The 21293-nt window shown below is 34.9% G+C and overlaps 1 protein-coding gene across 2 annotated transcripts in view; it reads right to left on the bottom strand.

Annotated features, from left to right (window-relative positions):
- Positions 1-116: 116 nt before the first annotated feature.
- The window catches only part of CPPED1 (calcineurin like phosphoesterase domain containing 1), a 134360-nt gene continuing 113183 nt past the window's right edge, over positions 117-21293 (bottom strand). The window contains exon 4 of one of the 2 annotated variants that reach the window (XM_074196443.1): positions 117-1282. In XM_074196443.1, coding sequence (XP_074052544.1) covers positions 1053-1282 — 230 coding nt within the window. In that variant the 3' untranslated portion in view covers positions 117-1052. Of the gene's footprint in view, positions 1283-15632; positions 20171-21293 lie in introns of those variants that run through there. The other variant, XM_074196444.1, reaches the window with a different exon arrangement.

Here is a 21293-nt window from a genome sequence, read left to right as displayed (position 1 = left end):
ATGGAAACTTGAGGCTGCTATTCAGTGAAAGAGTAACTAGGTAATCAATAATAGCAACAGAATGGAATAAATGGATGAAGTTAACACATTGCACAGGAATCACTGTCTTCTCTCAGTAAATTTAAGTTCATTGATTTGAAAAATTGTCTATAAAATATTGCCTATTTTGACTAAAACATTTCATTTTGCCAACAGAAACTTGAACAATTAACAAGTACAATTAATCAATTAGTAGTCAATGTGGAGAAAGGTAGTGCACAAATATTGCTTTGCAGTCAGGGTCAAAGTGTAATAGGAGATCCAGGCTTTTGAAGCTATTTGCTCATATAAACTACAAATATATGATGGATGCTAAATGCCTTTGCAAGTCAGATCTCTCCTCTTTTTTTCCCTGATGTGCTCTTTATGTATAAACCAATTTACATGAAAAAAATGTAGCTTTCTTACCTTCAGGACAAACATACTCAGTCTTATTTGTATAAACTATATTCTACTTCATAAATCATCATAAAAGATAACTTATTACAGGTAGGTTATCTAGATCTATGTAAGTGGTTATATATGTTTCTTTTCACTAATAAGAAGTAGAGACAGTTGCTTTCAACAGAAAAAAGCACTCCAAAAAATCTCTAAAAGAACAAAACCCTTCATTATAGCTGACATTTTGAGAGTTACAAAGTTTGAGTCTGACTGAGCAGGTCTAAAGAAATAGATCTGTATCTGAATGGGATTAAGGAGAATGGGGAATCGTTGATAATATGCTACCATAAAAGAGTCAAAAGACACATCCTCAGGATAGTTTTTTCAAACAGCAAGCAAGAGAGATTTTAATCATAAAGATCATTCATTGAATTCTCTTCCATTAAGGAGGGTAAGCCTTCCATTTTGTAATTTAAGAGAAAACAAAGCAAACTTTTATGTATACATATCCCCAAATCACAAATCTTTTAAGGTTCTGCTATTGTATTTCAGTGAAATATTCCTTGGAAATACTGTCAAATGAAAAATCAAAAGATATAAGTAAAAACTGAACATGACTTAAAGAAAAATTGCTACTCTTGCTTAATCATACCTAACAGATCTTTCTCGATACCTTCATTACTTAGTTTATTTAAGCTGTAGTAGCGATGAATAATTTTCTCAGCTGTGACCACCACAACACGAAGTCCGTGGGTATCTTCACCTAATTGGCAGCCTATCGCAGATGATACCACCATATCGAGGTTGTTACAGACTCCACCAGCATTCCTATGGTAGTGTCCAGAGAATACAGCCTTAATGCCTATGAACAAAAAGAGAAACTTTTAACAATTGTGGAATACAAGAGTTGACCATTCATATAATTAAGTACTCAAACCTTTTATTTTTTTGTATAATAAACACTAAGAGACCAGAGTACTTTAGTGACATCCATGGTTTTGTTAGCCCAACTATCACTAGTAGCTTTCTGATTCCAAAATGCTCTACTAAGCATATAGTTACAAACTGTACATACTTGAATGGGCCATTCTATATATAGAGAGAATTAAATAGTTTGATTACATGCAACTTAGGAGTTGTGGAATTCATTATGACTTTGATAGCAATCTTAGGCAGGACTTATAAACCATTTTTCCTATGCTGTTTGAAGGAAAATGGAATAGTGTAGGATTAGCTTTGTAAAAGCCTGAGACAAAGCTTAATTTAGAGTTGTAAATATACTATTTTGGAAGGATGTTAGGTAATGTTGAAAATAGTTCACATTAGCAATAATTAACTTTAAAAGCTCATTTATGTTTAAATTTCATGCCACATTTATGGGTATTCTCATAGAAAAGTACATTATTGGTGATTTTCCAAGTAATCAGCAATACTTTTACAAAAGATTCAATTGGATATTTTTAGGTTTAATTTTTTTTTAAGTTTTTGCAAGGAGATGGGGTTAAGTGGCTTGCCCAAGGCCACAAGCTAGATAATTATTAAGTGAGTGAGGCCGGATTTGAACTCAGGTACTCCTGACTCCAGGGCCAGTGCTCTATCCACTGAGCCACCTAGCCACCCTCAGGTTTAACTTTTAAAAAATTAATGTTACTTTGTACCATCCTGGTTATATAAATCATAGCAAATATAATCAGAGAGGTATTCTCAGATTGTCCAAGGAGCTTAAAACCTCTAGGAATAAGTATGAGAGATTGTCCATGACTTACTGAATTCTGCTCCAAACTTTTTTTTTTTTTACAAAGCAGCTTGCTTACTTATTCAAATAAAGTGTGCAATTATTTTTTGGGGGAAAAAAGAAGAAATCAAACTTTGTAATGGGCATCCACAATGGGCAATCCTGTACTCTGGACAAAGTTATGTCCCAAGGACCCACACAGAAACTTTGGCACAGACAAGAGATGGAGGGAGGTGTGAGTAGCTTTTCAACAACCTGCTACCTCCTGCCACAAGCCTGTATAGCTTACACACTCACCTACATCTGAACTATTTCAAGAGTTCTTCCTGCCTCCAGTTTTTTTGTCTTTTTATCCAGTGTATACATGACTGCTAGAAGAACCCTAGCACTCCCCACTGTTGAAAAAACTGCCTAGGTTGTTTCAGTTCTTATCACAAAAAAGTCCAAATTCCTTAACCTGTAGTTATTACTTTATAATTTAGTCCTTACCTAACTTCAAATCCCATTACCCACTCCTAGAACAGAAACTCTCTTATTTCCCCCTGATCTTAGGGGCTGCAGATAGGAAAAAAAAGGCTTGCCACTGATAGTTTAAAATATGAGCATTTTGGTCCTGATACTACAGAATTAGAAACTGAAAATCAGTTTGACACTGTTTTTAGTTATGTCTGGGTTTGCTGTCCCCTTATAACTTCAACTGCAACTGGGGAAGAGGTAAACTGTTACAGAATCATAAAGTCAGAATGGGTGGAAATCTAAAGATTGAAATGAAATGTCCAAGTTTTTAAGGAGTTAGTAGTAAAAGCCTAGAATTCATGGTCAAAACAGAGCTTCTGTTAACTGCCACCATTCTTTCAGTCATAGCTTTGCAAGCCTCAAAGACACTTAGCTCTGAATTATTTCTCACCATCAGCTGGAGTGTGTTGTCAATTCTACTTTTATGCATCTTGGAATAATCTCCTCTTCACACACAAGACTTTAGCTCAGGTCTTCATCACCTTCTTCCTGTACTACTGAAAAATCTTTCTAATTGGTTTTCCTCCAATCTGTCTTTCTCATAGCTGCCAAAGTGATATTCTTAAATTATGGGTCTGATGATGTGATGTCATTCTCTTGCTCAAAAAGCTCCAAAGACTCCCTATTGCCTGTGGAATCCAATACAAGCTCTTCTATGTGTCTCTCCATGACATTCCACTTCCCAGATTCCACAGGCCAGCAGAACTGTTTTCTGACAGTTCCCATATGTAACATCTCTGATGTCTCTGCCTCAGCACAAGTCTGGAATGCCCTCCTATACATTCTTCTCAGAATACGTGGCTTCCTTCAAAGCTCAGCTCATATTCTATGTGAGGTCTTTTCTAGACATCTTATCCCTTTCCTTCACTCCATCCCCATTACTTTGTCATCGGCTATGAATAGATTTTTTTAAAGTACTCTAAGTGTCCATACTTATGCAAGTTCTCAAGAGCCAGGGCTACTTGTGTTATCAGTGTCTACAACAGGGCCTGGGAACATAGGAGATGCCTAATAAATGTTTGTATAGTGCCTGAGTGATCCTAGTTCCTAATCAAGCACCTTTCGTTTTCAAACTTTGAATTTAAACACTTAATAATGATAAATATTTCCATATAACACAGAACAAAGAGAGTGTACATGAAACATGAATCTATATTCTATGCTTATTAAAAACAAGTATAATAATTCTACAATTTTTTTCAAAACTAACTTGCTTCTGAACTTCCTTTTTTTCTCTTCTGTGCATTTTACAAAAGTCTTTCACTAGGGGGGTGGCTAGGTGGCGTAGTGGATAAAGCACAGGCCCTGGAGTCAGGAGTACCTGGGTTCAAATCCGGTCTCAGACACTTAATAATTACCTAGCTGTGTGGCCTTGGAAGCCACGTAACCCCATTTGCCTTGCAAAAACCTAAAAACAAAACAAAACAAAACAAAGTCTTTCACTGGTCTTTTTGGGGGGCTTCTATTGCTAATTCCTCATTTTTTCTTTTCTTCAAATAAAAAAAAATAAGCATAATGAAAACAAAATGAATCCATAAAGCAGTCATGTATAGAAAGTCTTTTTTTTTTCACCTCGAATCTATTATTACTCTATCAGGAGGCAAGTGACATGTTTCATTCAATAAAGTCCTCTGGAGACATGGCTGTTCATGGCATTGAGTAGAGATAAGTCTTTCAAAGTTGTTTTTAAGTTCAATGGTGTTTTCCTTGTTTCTACATACTTCACTATTCAGCAGTACAAATGACCCAGGATCCTCTGTAATCATCTCTTTAATATTTCTTCTCTTTCAATATTATCCCATTACATTAATAAACCATAATTTTTTAGCTATTCCCCAACTGATGGACACCTCATTGCCAGCTCATTTTATGGATGAGGCAAAGAGGATTAAGTGTCTTGCCTAGGATCACACAGTTAGTAAATATCCGAGGCCAGATTTGAACTCTGGTCTTACTAACTCTAGGTCAAGCACTCAATCCACTGTACCACTTAGCTGGCCAAAGCATCTCCTTAGAATCTAATAGTTTTCTTTTCTTCCCTTTTGTATCTTTTTTCCCCTTTTAATTTCTCTATACAACCCTCACTCTGCTACACTTTAAGACCACAGCATATTTTTTCTTTAGCCATAGAACTATTCCTTAAACATATGAACATGTGAAATGCTTTCTTGCCCCTACATTTTAGCTTATTTTTCCCGTTTGTATTATTCTCCCCCTGTGCTTCCAACTATCAAGATCATACACGTCTTAGAATATGGCCCAGCTTGAATGTGAAATTTTTCCTGAATACTTCTGTTTCCCTCAAATAAAAGATAAAAATATTTTTCTCTACAAATTCCTGCAAAGCTATTTATAATTATCTTATAATTTCTTGTCTGACCTCCAGTTTTGCATCTCTAATTATCTATTGGACATTTTGCACTAGACATTTCAGACAACTTCAAAATCAACATGTCCAAAATATATATTCCCCAAACTACTCTTTATTTCTAATTTCATTATTATTATTGAGTAACATTCTGGTTACTAGTCATCCACACTCCCATCCTAAGTGTCACCTTCATTCCCCCCACTTTCTCTCATTGACTACCTTCCCCACCTCTTCCCTCATCCAATTAGTTGCCAAATTATTTCCTTTTTTACTTAAGTCTGTCAATAAGTATTATTGAGTTCCTACTATGTGCAGACACTGTTCTAAGCTACTTTTCTAAATTCTCCAGAGAAGTTATATAACCCCTTTTTTCCCATTGATGGCACCAACCTTGTGCCTCTACTAAAATAGCTTGCTGGTTGGTCTCCTTGCTTCAAGTATCCCCCTACAATTCCAGTCCATCTCCTACTTAGCTGTCAACCTGATGTTCAATCTTCCTAAGGTATGAGTCTGATCATGTCATCCTAATGAATAAACTCCAGTGGATTCCTATCACGTCTAGAGTCAAATATGAAATCCTGTTTGACTTTTATAGCTCTTCATAAGCTAGGTCTTCCTGTTTTGCCAATCTTCTCATTCACTTCACAACACACCAGCTCATTCCCCCACCATACATTGTGATCTGGGAACACTGCCCTCCTTGCTATTCCTTTATCAGGACCCTCCATCTCCTCATTCCAACATATTCATTGGCTATTCCTCATGCATGGAATTCTCTTGTTCTTCTCTAGTGTCCTTTAAGTCTTAGCTAATGTTCCACCTTCTTCCCACCCCCAACTTTATTTTACTTTTTTCAATTACATGTAAAGGTAGTTTTCAACATTCAGCCTCTGCATTCATGTTTAACATTTCCTCTTCCCTCCCTAAGGCAGTGAACAATCTGGTAAAAGTTGCATATTTACAATTGTATTTAACACATTTCCATATTAGTTGTAAAAAAGGAATTAGAACTAAGAGGAAGAAAAACCATGAGAAAGAAAGAAAAACCATAAAAAAATTAAAAAAGTGAGCATAGTATTCTTTTTTTGCATTCAGACTCCATAGTGTTTTTTGTTTCTAGATATGGACGTCATTTTCCATAACAGGTCTCTCAGGATTGTCCTTGATCACTGAACCACTGAGAAGACCTGTGTTCATCAGAATAGATCATCTCACAATGTTGCTGTTAAAGTAACTGGTTCTGCTCATTTCACTCAGCATTAGTTCATCAAAGTCTTTCCAGGACTTTCTGAAATCTGACTGTTCATTATTCTTAAAGAATCATGGTATTCCATTACATTCATATACCACAATTTGTTCAACCATTCCCTAAATGATGGGTATTCCCTCAGTTTCCAATTCTTTACCACCCCATAAAGAGCTGCTATGAATAGTTCTGTTCAGGTGGATTCTTTTCTTCTTCTTCTTTTTCCTCCTCCTCCTCCTCCTCCTCCTTCTTCTTCTTCTTCACAAGGCAATGGGGTTAAGTAGCTTGCCCAAGGCCACACAGCTAGGTAATTATTAAGTGTCTGAGGCCGGATTTGAACTCAGGTACTCCTGACTCCAGGGCTGGTGCTCTATCCACTGTGCCACCTAGCCACCCCTGATTCTTTCTTCTTCTTACTGATCCCTGTGAGAGACAGACTTAGTAGTGATCTTGCTGGACCAAAGGGTATGCACTTTTATTGCCCTTTGGGCATACAGAGTCACTTTTCTTCAAGACGATTAACTATTCTTGATCATTTTCTACCAAGGATACTGTTCTTTGAACTTAAAAGAATAGAATAAAAATTGTTAATTGAGAACTGAAACCCCCTAAGTTGGAAGATAGAAAGAAGGCACCTTGATGATCTCGATGAGGCCAGATGATGAGGTCCAGGCAAACTGCATCCAAAGTTATGGAAAGACCCTGTAGATGAAACTGCTGAGCATGTGTTCTATGATCTTTGAAAGACTGTATGGGGAACAGGGAGATCCAGCAGAATTGAAGGGGACCAAATGTTTTCTCAGTTTTCCAAGTGGGAACAAAGTAGGATCTGAATAGTACTGGTCAATAAGTTTGACTCCAATTCCTAACTAAACTGTAGAATGTATTATGAAGAGATGGTTTGTAAACAATTGAAAGGGGGTGATTTCTTAAGAGTAACATCACTTTATCAAGAATAGGTCATTCTTTAATAAAGGAAATTTCATATATATATATATTTAAATTTAACTACACTGGGAGTTAAAGGGAATGTTTAGAAATCATTTACTTAGATAGACAAACATTTGGCTAACTCTGAGAACAGGGAGAGATGTGGACAAGATGATAATGAAATTAGGTAATATGAATTGGTTTCATAGTTGGATCCAAAGTCATCAAATAAATCTGTCATAATCAACTTGGAGGTTGCCCTATAGTGGAATGCCTCAGAGGTTTGTTTTGCCCTGTTTTATTTTTGCCAATGACTTTGATAAAGTCATTTACCTTGATACCTTGATAAAGGTATATATGTTGTGCTTAACTCATGAAGATGACACAGTATTAGGAGTATTAGTCACCTCAAATTAGAGTGTAAGGATGTAAAAATATGCCAGAAGATGAGAATAATAATCCAAATCTTATTGTTATTCAGTTTTCCCAGCAGTTTTTGTTGAATTGTGATTTTTATCCCCAAAGCTTGGATCTTTGTGTTTATTAAAAAAGATTACTTTAGTCATTTACTTATGAATATTGTATACCTAATCTATATCACTGATCCACCATTCTATTTCTCATCAGATTGTTCTGATGATTAATGTTTTGTTATACAGTTTGAAATCAGAATGGTTGGGCTGATTATTTATTACAGCTGTGTAATATGCTTCGTTTTAAAAAATTATTTATGTAAGGCTCAGTCCATATACGAATGCTTAATATTTCTTCCGCTGGTTAGATCTGTCTTCACTTGTGGGAAAAGTTTTTTGTAATTATTTTCACATAGTTCCTGTAAGTGACTTGGCCAAGTATTTCATACTGTCTGCAGTTACTTTGTATGGAACTTCTCTATCTCTCCCTACTAGTACTATTGGTGAGATGTAGAAATATTGATATTTCTGTGGGATTAAGTCCTGTAACTTTGCTAAAATGTAATTGTTTCAGCTAGTTTTTTAGTTGATTCTCTGGAGTTTTTCTCTACATATACCATCATCTCATTTCACCTGCAAAGAATGATAGCTTTGTTTCCTTATTGCCTATTTTTCTTCCTTCAATTTCTTTTTGTCTTATTGCTATGACTAGCATTTCTAGGATAATACTGAATAATAACTGTTATAATAGACAATTCTTGCTTCATTCCTTGATCTTATTGGAGAGGTTTCCTGATACTTAGTCTTGGCTTTAGATATATTCTTCTTATCATTTTAAGGAAACCTCCATTTGTTTCTAGGCTTTCAAGTGTATTTTAATATAAATAGGTGTTATTTTGTCAAAAGCCTTTTCTGTACCTACTAATTAAATTAATTTTTGTTGTTATTGATATTGTTATTAATATTTTGTTGTTATTGTTGTTCAATTATGTCAATCATGCATGTAGTTTTCTTGATATTGAGCCAGTCTTGCACTCCTGATAGGGATTCGATCTGACCATAATTTATAAACTTAGTGATATTGTTGTGGTTTACTTGCTAGCATTTTATTTAAAATTTTTTCATCAATGTTCACTAGGGGAATTCTTTCTTTTCACTCTTCTTACTTCAGTTATCAAAATCATATTTGTGTTACAAAAGGTCTCTGGCATGATTCCTTTATCTATTTTCCAAATACTTTATATATAGAATTGATTGTTCTTTAAAAAATATAATTGGGTAGAATTTATTTGTAAATTCTTGTATTTACCTATAAATAGTTGTCCTGGTTTTTTTTTTCCTTAGGGAGCTCTTTTCTGGCTCTTTATAAGGTAGAGTTTTCTCTTTCCTCTTTTGTTAAACTAAGCAATTCATATTTTTGTACATATTCATCCATTTTACTTAGTGTGTCAAGTTTTGTTGTCATGTAATTGGGCAAAATAGCTCCTAATATAAATTGCTTTAATTTCATCTTCATTGGTGGTATAGTTACCCTTATCATTTTTGATAGTGATAATCAAATAGGCCAATGATGTTTTCTTATTAAACCAGCTTGGTTTATAATTAGTTAAATTTTTCTTTGAGTTTTATTAATTTCTCCTTTGATTTTCAAGATTTCCAATTTGTTTTTCTGTTTGCTAGTATTTTTTAGTTGCCTTGATCTGCTCTTTTTCTTTTTATTGAATAAAAAGTTGATTCTTTTCTCATAATTTCTGCTTTGGCTCCATCTCAGAGATTTTGCTAGTTATCCTTACTGAAATTATGGATTGGTTCTATTATTTGTTTTTTTTTACTCATTCTTAAGGATTAACATATTTAGGTTCCAATTAATTTTTAATTCTTGCTTTGACAGCACTTTCTTGAATGTAATTTTTTATTGCATTATGGTCTGAAAAGGGTGAATTTAATATGTTTATGAAGTTTTTATAACCTAATACATGGCCAATGTTTGTGATGCTGGGGATAATTGAGAAAAATATGTACTTCTATTTTCAGATATCTAACTTTGTATTTTTCTCCTTAACTTTTTTCCTATTTATGATTAGATTTATCCAGTTCTGAGAAGAGATAATTGATGTCCCCCACTAGTATAATTTTGCTGTCTGTTTTCTCCTATAATTCATTTAATTTTTCCTTTAAGAAGTTGGATGTTCTGCCCTTTGGTGAATATATTTAGTATTCATATCACTTCATCATTCATGATACCTTTTATCAAAATGTAGATACCTTAATTATATCTTTTAATTAGGTCTATTTTTGTTTTGTCTGAGATGATTGTTGTGTGAATTTTTTTTACACAAGCTAAAGCATAATAAATTCTATTCCAGTCCCTTGTTTTAACTTTGTGTGTATCTTTCTATTTCACGTGTTTCTTGTTTCGACTTTGTGTTTCTTGTTGGATTCTAGTTTCTACATCATTCTGTTTTCTGCTTCCATTTTATGGGTGAGTCCATCCCATTCACATTCACAGTAATGATTGCTGTTTATATTTCCCTCAATCCTATTTTATTCTATTTAACTTTCTTTTTGTTCCTCCTCAAAAGTATGTTTTGCTTCTAAATATTGTCTCCCTTAATTCTCCCTTTTGCGAATACAGTGTTCAAGGAAGAATACTATCTTTAGTATGAAACCTGCCAACCTCTTTTTGGAGCTGAATTCTTCCATCGTATTCTCAATAGATCATCATCAATCAATCAATACTGAAGCCACTGACTATATACCTCATATTGAAGTCAATCTTTCTCTACTTACTTTTTCCTTAAAGAAGGGTAGAGATTTTGAATGCAATTTGAATGCAAATCCTCTCATGTGGCAAAACACCTGGTACTGATTTTATTTCAGCTGAGATTTCCAAGGAAGACGGTCCAATGCTTATACAAAAGTTGACAGAAATTTTATGATTATTTGGGAAGGGGATTATTCCTCAGGAGTTCAAAGATGCCTCTATTGTTCATTTTTATTAAGGAAAGGAATATAGATTCTCCTATGATGATCACAGGTGAGGCTTTTCTCTTAGCCACTGCTGGCAAGATTCTTTCCAGAGCCCTCTTTAAAATGGCTGATTCTTCACCTGGAAGACAGTCACCTGTATGGCTTTATAAAGGCCATGCAAAGGTCAATATGGTGTGTGTTGCTTGGAAATTCCAGGAGGAATGCCAAGAACATAACAGAGGACTATACATAATGCTCATTTATTTAATGAAGGCCTTTGGTACAGTCAGACATAAAGACTTGTAGAAAATTATAGCAAAATTTGGTTGTCCAGAGAAATTCTTCAGTTTTGTTCATGAGTTTCACGATGGCATAGTTGTTCAGATTGTGGATAAATGAAATGCTCTTGTGCTTTTCTAGTCACCAATGGAGAGATGAAGATCTGCTTGCTCCTATGAGATGATGTTTCCAGAGATGGATGCTTTCAGTGAGGATGAAAACAGCATCAAGGTCAGCTGTTGAAGTGATGAAAAGGTACAAAGAACAGACTAAAGTAGAGGAAGAGTTGGTAATGACTTTTTGTTTGTAGATGATTGTGTTCTCAATGCAGGTTTGGGCTGAGATGTAACAAAATATGGATCTCTGCTGCTTGTGCTAATTTGGTCTAACATTTAACACTTAGAAAACAGGTTCTATACTAGCCAGCATCATACCATCCATATGTAGAACCATCAGTTATAACAAATGGAGAAATTTTGAATGCTGCTGGATAAGTTCAATTTACTTTGATGTATACTTTCTAGGATGTACACATAGATTGTGAGGTTGTTGCTACAGCTAGTTCAGTATTTGGGAGGCTCCAAAGGAAAGTGTGGGAGAGAAGAAGAATTAGACTAAGCATCAAAATGGAGGTCTAGAGAGCTGTTAAGCTGACCGCATTGTTGACAGTCTACTAATACCATGCCAGGAAACTGAATTGCTTCCATATTAGAAAGATTCTGAAGATCACCGAACACAGAGTTCCTTTCTAAAGGTGAATTGCCTAGCATTCAAACTCTCCTGGAGAGAGTGCAACTTTGATGGGCTGCTCATGTTGTTTGAAGCCTATAAGACTATTCTATGGAGAACTCACACAAGGCAAGTGTTCATATGGAGGTCAGATGGAGTGATACAAGGATACTCTTGGTGTCTCTCTTAAGAGCTCTGGAATTGATTGTGAGACATGGAAGACATGGGAGCACAGGCCTGCTATAATGATGGTGTGCCCACATCAAAGACAGCACTGTATGTACTCTATAAGCAAAAAAGCACTTGCTATAACTCAAAAGAAATAGGAGATATGCAAATTTAGACATCTCCACTCCAAATGTTCATGTGAACTATTTGTGTCTGACTTGTGTTGGAGCCTTCCTGAGCTTATATTGATCTGATTAGCTACAAACACCATGCACTTTATCACTGAAAGAGTGATGCCATTTTGGTACTTTTTGAAAATGAAGGGCAACAACTAATCAACCACTATAGTATTTTTTATAGGTTATTTTTTTTTTGGCTCACTTTTCCAATTTTCATCTTAACAATGAATTTTATGTTAGAGCTCACCTCTTAAGGCTTGGAGTCACTTTCCCAAGCTTCAGGCTTTTTTTGTCCTGTTTTCACAGATAATTCTATCAGATCTATAAATTTTTTGTTGCTTCCATCCAGGGAGAGTTATGATCACTGTCCTCTTGGTCTGTATTCTGATCCATATTCAGTTACTACTCCTGCTCTCTTGTGACCACAACTCTTCTCCCTCCTTGGAACTATGACCAATAACCAGGTAGGTTCCCAACTCCCTCTCAGGCCTGTGAACTGGAACTAGGGTCCCTGTCTTCTTATGACTATTAATGTTCCTCTCTGCTCTGGAAGCATGATCCAAAATTACTGAGTAACAGGCAATGGAGTTGGCAAATGGTACCCAGCTCTGGGCCCAGTGATTAGGTGTGTAATCCTTTATTGTCTCTGGGTAGTGAGAACAAACAGTACTATTGCTGCTGCTATCAACCTTTTACCTCTAAAGCCCACAAATGATGTTATTGCATGCTCCCAGTGAGTCTCCACAACAGTACTACAGATCACTCCTTCCAGCATGTAAGTTGTCCTGAGTCTGAGAAATGTCTTATCCTAACTTTCTGTTGATCATATCATTCAAGAATTTGATTTGATGCAGTATTTTTAAGTTGTTTTGAGAGGAATATTGGGAGTGTTAAGCTAGAAGTTTCCCTCTACTCTGCCATCTTGGTTCCATTTCAAACATTTCCATTCAGATTAATTTGAGATCATAAAGCTAGAATTCAGTGTAACACCAAGGTCTAATACAAAAAAAGCAATCTTTAGGGATAGTATTTTGCTGGAAGTTATACAGTTTATTCTCTTCTAATCTCATATTTATTTTTATTTTACTTTATTATATACCTATATATGCATACATTTAACATGCCAAAATAGATATTTGCCTAGCCAGTCAGGGTGCTTATTGAGAAAATGTTGTAAATATGGCATAGAGTGCTAGATATATCAGGAAGTCCTAAGTGCAGATCTAACCTTAGACACTCATTGCCTTTATAAACCTAGACATAACTTGTCTACCTCAGTTTCCTCATCTTTATTATTTATTTATTTTTTAAGATTTTATTTCAGTTTTACAATTCCCCCCCCATCTTGCTTCCCTCTCCCCACCCCCAGTTTCCTCATATTTTAAAAAGGATTAATAATACTTATCTCACAGAACCACTAGATCAGGCAGAATCCAGATCTCACCCATCAATGTCCAACTGTTTTGGGGGCTTGCTTTACCAAACACTGTACTAGTTACCCTCAAGCCTCAAATTTATCGCAGTCATTTCTATCATCCTGGGCCTGGTAAGACTGGAAGTCTGAATGAAATGTTGGGCTAAGTTATTCCCTAATCATGCATCTCAGAGAATTTAGATGATTTATACTATGTAGGGGATAATCAGAATAGGCACCTTTCTGCATTAATTAATTGGGTGATTAAATAAATTGGGTAAACAACTAAAATGCATATATTATTAATTAAAGTTTATAAATAAAATTTCACTGAACAAATCATTGAATGTCTTTCTTTTCTTTTGAAGACATATTCTTATCTTTGCCTATCTTTTTAGCATAATAGTCTATGTACTTGTACTCAGAAAGTCAATAAAAGAACTGAGACAGAAGTCTATGCCAAATCAAAGAATCAGATGTTACATTTAGTATATTAAGTTACGGATGTCATAAGTGACTAGAATAGCTAGGTGAGGATGTATGTGACTGAATAAAGAAGAGTTATTTTAGTCTTAGTGGAAATGCTTCTGTTTTGAGTTTTAAGATTTCATTTTATTAGGCACTAATGAATGATCTTAACCTTGTACTTTAGAAAGTAATTCAGATGAGAAACAATTAAGAAGTCATGTTTTTGATTAGTCATTGACAATTGTAGTATTTTTACAGTTACTATTCATAATACTCTAGTGCAGAAGCCTGAGTACTTGAATACAATACTAACATAGCACAGGTTTTAACAATTCAACCTACTTCAACAAACAACTTATTAAGCATCTAAAATATACATAACGTTGTGACAAGTGTTATTAAATTTGGAAATCTTCAAGTATTCCCTTTTAAAGCTTGGCTCAAGTTCTGCCTCTAATATAAGGCATTTCCAGATTACCCCAAATGCTGATGCATTGCTTCAACCCCCAAATTACAATCCATTTACTATATTTTATGCCTATCTACAAAAATATAACATATATTATGAAATTATATTTATATTTACTTATATATATGCATGTTGTTTCCCTGATAGAATTTAAGGTCCTTAAAGGCAGAGAGTTGCTGATTGGTTAGGTGGTTCTGGTCCTTCTTTATTGAAGAAGACCAAAGAAATCTCAAAATTTGAGACAAATTACAATGTGTCTGACTGTAGCTTATCAGACATGGAATAAACATGGATAAACATGGAATGCTCTACCACTGGTTGGGCACAAACAGTCCATTTGAACATCTGGGGTGTTTACTCTAAACTTACATATTCCTTTGAGATGCTTCAATTTGCTAACAAGGTCAGAAGAAGCAATAGTGGGACATCCTGAAGGTCTCTCTTCAGAACTTTAGAATTCTTTCTGCAGTATGGGAGACCCTAATATAGGACTGCTCAGTAAGCACACACTCATTAGAGAGGGTGCTATGTTCTATGAGCAAAGCAGAATTTTTTTTCCATTTGATCAATTCTGCTTTTTAAGGAGTTCTATTTAGTGGATTTTTGTGCTCTTTTAATATTTGGACAGGGGCAGCTAGGTGTTGCAGTAGACAGAGCACTGGCCCTGGAGTCAGGAGGACCTGAGATCAAATCCGTCTTCAGACACTTAATAATAATTACCTAGCTGTTGATCTTAGGCAAGTTAATTAACCCCATTGCATTAAATAAAGAAAAATTAAAAAAAATTGGCTAACTCTTTTTTTTCAGTTGTTATTTTCTTCAGTAGTTTTTGTGGATGGAGGGAAATACATAGTAATTATAACTATGGAAAAATTTTATAGCAAGTTTTTTTGATAAAGGTCTCATTTCTAAAATATATAGATAATTGAATCAAATTTATATGAATAGAAATCATTCCTAATTGATAAACAATCGAAAAATATGAGCAGGTAAGTTGAAGAAAACAATGCTATCTATAGTCATTTGAAAAAGTGCTTTAAATAACTAATGCTTAGAGCAGGGGCTATATTAGTTTGGCATTGCCAAGGCAATTGCAGGCAGGATTTCAAATTCAAAAATCTAGTAGCTTTTTAGGGGTGAATTAAATAAATGTTTAATCAAATATAAATCATAAGTGATGTTATAAATATCCAAAAATGTCTATTGGTTAAAAAAAGGTTTCTTACTCCTGGCTTAGAAAAATGCAAATTAAAACAACACTAGGTGTCATCTCATACTATCAAATTAGTTAATATAACAGAAAATGAAAATGGTAAATGGTGGAAGGGATGTGGGAAAATTGAAAAACAAAAATAGTGCTGGTGGAGTTGAAAACTGATCCAACCATTCTGGAGAACAATTTGGAACTATGCCCAAAGATCTACAAAACTATGCATACCTTTTGGCCCAGCAATATGACTACTATGTCAGTATCCCCTATTTTGTGGTGGCAAAAATTAGAAATTGAGGAGTTGCCCATAAACTGGGAAATGGATGAACAAGTTGTGGTATACGATTGTGATGGAATACCTGAAGCTTTGAGAAAAACCTGTTATATATGAATTGATGAAAAGTGAAATCAGCAAAACTAGAAGATTGTACAACAGTCAATAGGAAAATAACTATGAATGACTTAGCTATTCTCAGCAATATAATGATCAAAGACAATTCCAAAGAAATGATGAAAATTGTCAGAGAAAGAGTCTGATGCATATTGAAGCATCCTTTTTAAAATTTTTTTTAATTTGGTCTGTGTTTTTTTAATAACATGACTAATATGGAAATGGTTTGCATGACTGCACATGTATAAACTATATCAAATTGCTTGCTGTCTCAGAGAGGGTTAAAAGAGGGGGAGAGGATTTGGAACTCAAAATTTAAAAAAAAAAGAAATGTTATTAATAGCAACATTGTGTGATCAACTGTGATGAACTTAGCTCCTCTCAATAGTTTTGCAATCAAGGACAATTCTAAAAGACTTGTGTTGAAAAATATTATTCACATCCAGAGGAAAAAACTATGGAGTCTGAATATAGACCAAAGCATACTATTTTCACTTTTTTCTTTTTTTCATGACTTATTTTTTCTTTAGTTTTGATTCTTTTTTCACAACATGACTAATATGGAAATATGTTAAATATGATTGTACATGAATAACCTATATTTGACTACCCACTGTCACAGGAAGTGGGGAAGGAAGAGGGAGATATAAAAATGTGGAACTCAAAAGCTTACAAAAAGATAAATGTTAAAAACCATCTTTCCATGTAATTTAAAAAATAAAATAACATAACATTTAAAAATAATATTAAAAACTATCTTTACATGTAATTACAGAAACCTTTTTCTAAAAAAAATAAAAAATAAAGATCCTACTATGTGCCAGGCACCCCTATCCCCACCAAAAAAAATCATGACTGGAAAAGGAGTTTGGTTTTTCTGTTAGACTGATAGAGGGTTAACTGATGGATAGCTCATGTATTTCACTGGTACCTATACAATATCAAAAGAATGCAAAATAAAATTACAAAACTGACAAATGTCCCTATACTTTTGAGTTTACTCTGAGAAGGATTTAAGGGAGGTCATGGATATAAGTTATGTTGAATGAAGTATCAATATATGCGAAAGGTACCATAATAGATTACAAATAAGCAAATAGAAGTCTCAGACCTCAGAAAGCTTTCATTTATTTTGCAGGAGGGTCCAGATGTATAAATGAAAGACTATTATATAAAGAAAGCACTAACAATGAGGAGACTTGGAAATGGCTTCACAAGAGGTGACACTATATGCTGAATCATGACTATGGCCAGGGATTCTACAAGGTGGAAGTGAGGACACGAAAGATGGTTTTGAAAAGGCAAAGGGGTATATGGCATTATAAGCTACCTATAATTAGATACAAGGATAAGCTCCTGGGTCAAGGTTTAATAAATGTTATATGTTAGTGAATATGAACTTACTTTAAAAAGTTGAATTCTCCAATTGTGGAGAATGCGCTAGAACTTCTAGTGGACATCAAACAAATACAGTATTACTAATTAAGTTAGTCTCTGCAAAATTGACCTTTAACCTAGAATATAGGTCATGATACATAATAGAGTCAGCATGTTGCTACTTAATTTACTAAGTCAATTCAAACGGTAGGAAAAATAAGTCAAATGGGGATGGAAGACTGATCAATTAAATCAGCCAAAGAGATAAATAACAAGAAAATCATGCCTTTGCCACTCACAGATTTCACTTTTATAAAAAAAAATCATATAAATTCAATATGAAACTATAATTCTTACTAAGGTTTGTCGTCTGTTGACCTGAGATAGTCTGTAGATTCTGAAAGTGTTATTATATTTGTCTTTGAAAGCTCCCGTAGTTGTAAAACTATGCTTGGTGAAATAATGACCCCCCCACAACTGCCTTTTGTTTTAAAAAAAAGGAAGTGAGAGTCATTTGAAAAGTATCCTTTTATCTATTAACATAAGTATGTAAATTACTTGCTTATATAGTATTATAAAACTTTTTACAGTTTCATATTTTCTTAAAGCTTCCTGGACAGTCAGGTGATTTACTTTTCCTCTTTGGAGCTCCATTTCTTCCTCTGCATAATGTAGTTGACCTAGATGATCTCTAGGGTATGAAGGGAAAAATAATGACAAAAATAGCAAAATTGCCTTTTCTCTTTTAGAAATTGGAAGTGATAACTATTCAAAAAGCGTCCTTTTATTTCTTTATGATAGATATATGATCCTATCCTTCTGCCATCCTATATGTGAATTTATCAGTCTTGCATTCCTAAAGAGATTGCAAGATCTTGAAGAGACCATATCTTCTACTTTGTATTTATCCCTAGACATATAGCAGCTGCACTCTAATTTTGCAATTCTAATTGCCTATTGGGGATATCTATTTGTTCTGGCAGTTACCTCAAATTCAACTATCTAAAACTACTTATCTTTACCTTAAAAAAAGTCTGTGTCATGACTATGTTATTTCTTCCATAGTTCTATCGTTGTCCTGAAGTAGGGGACATATTAGATAAAAAATATGCTTTGTAATAATTTCTGCACTGACTACCTACCTTGATTTCCCCTCTCCCTCATCCCATTGTCCAAGTGTTAGAGGAGGTCAATGAACTTTTAGTAAATAAAATACCTTGCCCCTCCTGGGCAAGGACACAGTAAATCCTAGGGCCTAGGCAAAAGACAAGCCCCTATCAAACAGTGGATGCCTGCCTTAGTCTGAAGGGCTACCCCCCTTTATTTGCATATCCCTAATTTCCTCATCTTTGCTCTCTGGGCTACTGGCTTCCACCTACCTCTCTCTACATCCTTCTTAAAAACTAAGTTCACTCCTCAGTTTAGCAGCTTATCTTCCTGTGAAGTTAGGCTGCTCTGTGGGGTGTATGATCCCTCAAACTCTCCTGCTCCTATACCTTTGCTTACTGCTCAACTGCTCATGATGGTTTGGGTTTAGGCTATTCTTTTCTTTAGCTTCCATCTTTGCTTAAGGATCAATGGTTTCCTACCTTTAGTTTCCTTTAGTCTCACCAATCCAGCCTGTGTCTGTTTCTTCTTTGTTTAACATCTCTACTTCTACTGAAACTCACTATCTTGCTACTTCTCCAAAGAATCTAACTGGAGAACTTTTTTTTAAGTTTTGTTTATTTAAGGCGATGGGGTTAAGAGTGACTTGTCCCAGGTCATACAGCTGGGCAATTATTAAGTGGCTGAGGCTGGATTTGAACTCAGGTCCTCCTGACTCCAGGACTAGTGGTCTATCACTGCACTATCTAGCTGCCCCCCCCCCACCCCCACTGGAGAATTTCTTGTAGTAACCTGTGAACCTCTGCAATAACCTGTCCTTACCCTTCTGAGTCGGAGAGTCTGGGTGATTTTGTCTCCCTATATGAAACTACATCCATCCTTAAGCTCCCTTCCCTGAGCTTTTCCCATCTTGAGGCCCAATCAACTCAACTCAAAAACTTGAATTCATTCTTCTTACTCCTTTCTCTCTCTCATTTATTTCATATCTGGTCAGTAACAAAATGATATCACTTTGTAATATCATTACATCCATTCAAAATTCTATTCAATCTTTCTTACAATCTTTCAGCTTTTTAGTTTACCACTATCTAATATAATTCTTTCATTCCAAATAGTTTTCAAATACTGGTCCCCTAAATACTGTATGTTCCTATATTCTCTCTGTTCTACTTACCTCGTTTGCTCTCCATCCACTCTTCACTGGGAAAAAGTTCACTGTCTTTTCAAAGTTCAATATTTCTGTAGAACCTTTCAAGAGAACCCCACCTATTGTAACCTCTCCTTTGAAATGATATAGCAATTATATTTTCTACCACTCACTTGGCATTTATCATATCTTGTAATGTTATTAATATTTTTGTTATACAAATATCAGATATCTTCAAATAAACTCCAAAATTTTTTCTATTTCTCTGTTTTTAGACCTGGTCACAGTAATAGGTGTTTAATAAACATATGATGCTGTTGCTAAGAGTCATTTATCTATTTATCAACAAATATTTATTAACACAGATTTGGGTGTTATAGAAGATCCAAAATTTAGATAAAATGTACTCTGCCCTCATGAAGATTATAGTCTTATAAAGAAATAGAACATATGTAACTATAGAACCCACTAATATATGATATATGCATAAGAAAAGTATTAAAAAAATGCTGTGTGATCTCCAAGTTCTTATTAGATTCTTACTAGTAGGGTGCAGTTGGATGAAGGAAGACTTCATGGAGGAGGTAGAATATGGGTAGGGATTCCACAGGCAGTGAGGGGGAATGAGGATCTGGAGGCATAAGGAACAACATAAGAAAGGGCATCAGGGTGGAAGGAGCTCAGAATATATTTAGAGGTCAGAGAGGAGTCTTCTTTGATCAGTGGTGGGATTCAAATAAATTAATAACTAGTTCTCTGACTTAATGACCATTTTAAGTACACAAAAAGATATATACTTAAAGGTAGTTTAAGATTTCATGCATTTAATACTCAAACAAGAACAATTAAAAAGATATGCAAAGTTAGATTATATTACTCATAGTAGGCAAATGTATCCTTATGGAATGAAAGAAGTCTTGTGACTACCACAGTCAATGTTGGAACACAGGCAGAACCAAAACTCATTCTACCTATTCTAACTTTTTTTTTTTAGGTTTTTGCAAGGCAAATGGGGTTAAGTGGCTTGCCCAAGGCCACACAGCTAGGTAATTATTAAGTGTCTGAGACTGGATTTGAACCCAGGTACTCCTGACTCCAAGGCCGGTGCTTTATCCACTATGCCACCTAGCCACTCCCTAACTCTTTTTTTTCATTTACTTCTATGGCTTCTGAAATGGGCAATAAGTCTTGAAATCTGTATTTCTCTTGGTTCATTTTGTCCCAGCTTCCTACTGATTTCACTGTTTAGGGAACACCAGTGCACTCATAATAACTCAGGGGAATTTTGGTTGTAACAAAGCGGAAACAAATGACAGCTTATTACCCCTGGTGGCTTGGCACTTTTTCTCTTTACATTACATGTTTGTTTACTGAAGTAATAAAAATGAGAGAATTAAATTGTAGTATTTCATCAAAGGTATAATGAATTTTTTTTAGGTTTTTGCAAGGCAATGGGGTTAAGTGGCTTGCCCAAGGCCACACAGGTAGGTCATTATTAAGTGTCTGAGGCTTAGATTTGAGCTCAGGTACTCCTGACTCCAGGGCCGGTGCTCTATCCACTGTGCCACCTAGCTTCCCCAAAGGTAGTTTTAAGAAATGAATAAATATTATAAGCATAGTTCCATAAACTTTTTTTCACCTATAACATTACTACAGGTGCTTAGAAAATGTGGTTGCACAACTGAACGTGAAAAAAAAGAGTAAGGGATGTAAATTGGTGATTTACGTGGTGGGCAGCCACCTGAAGGGAGAAC

The sequence above is a fragment of the Macrotis lagotis genome, chromosome 8 (genome assembly GCF_037893015.1).
Source record: "Macrotis lagotis isolate mMagLag1 chromosome 8, bilby.v1.9.chrom.fasta, whole genome shotgun sequence".
NCBI lineage: Eukaryota > Metazoa > Chordata > Mammalia > Peramelemorphia > Peramelidae > Macrotis > Macrotis lagotis.
This window is presented reverse-complemented; position numbering and strand designations above follow the sequence as displayed.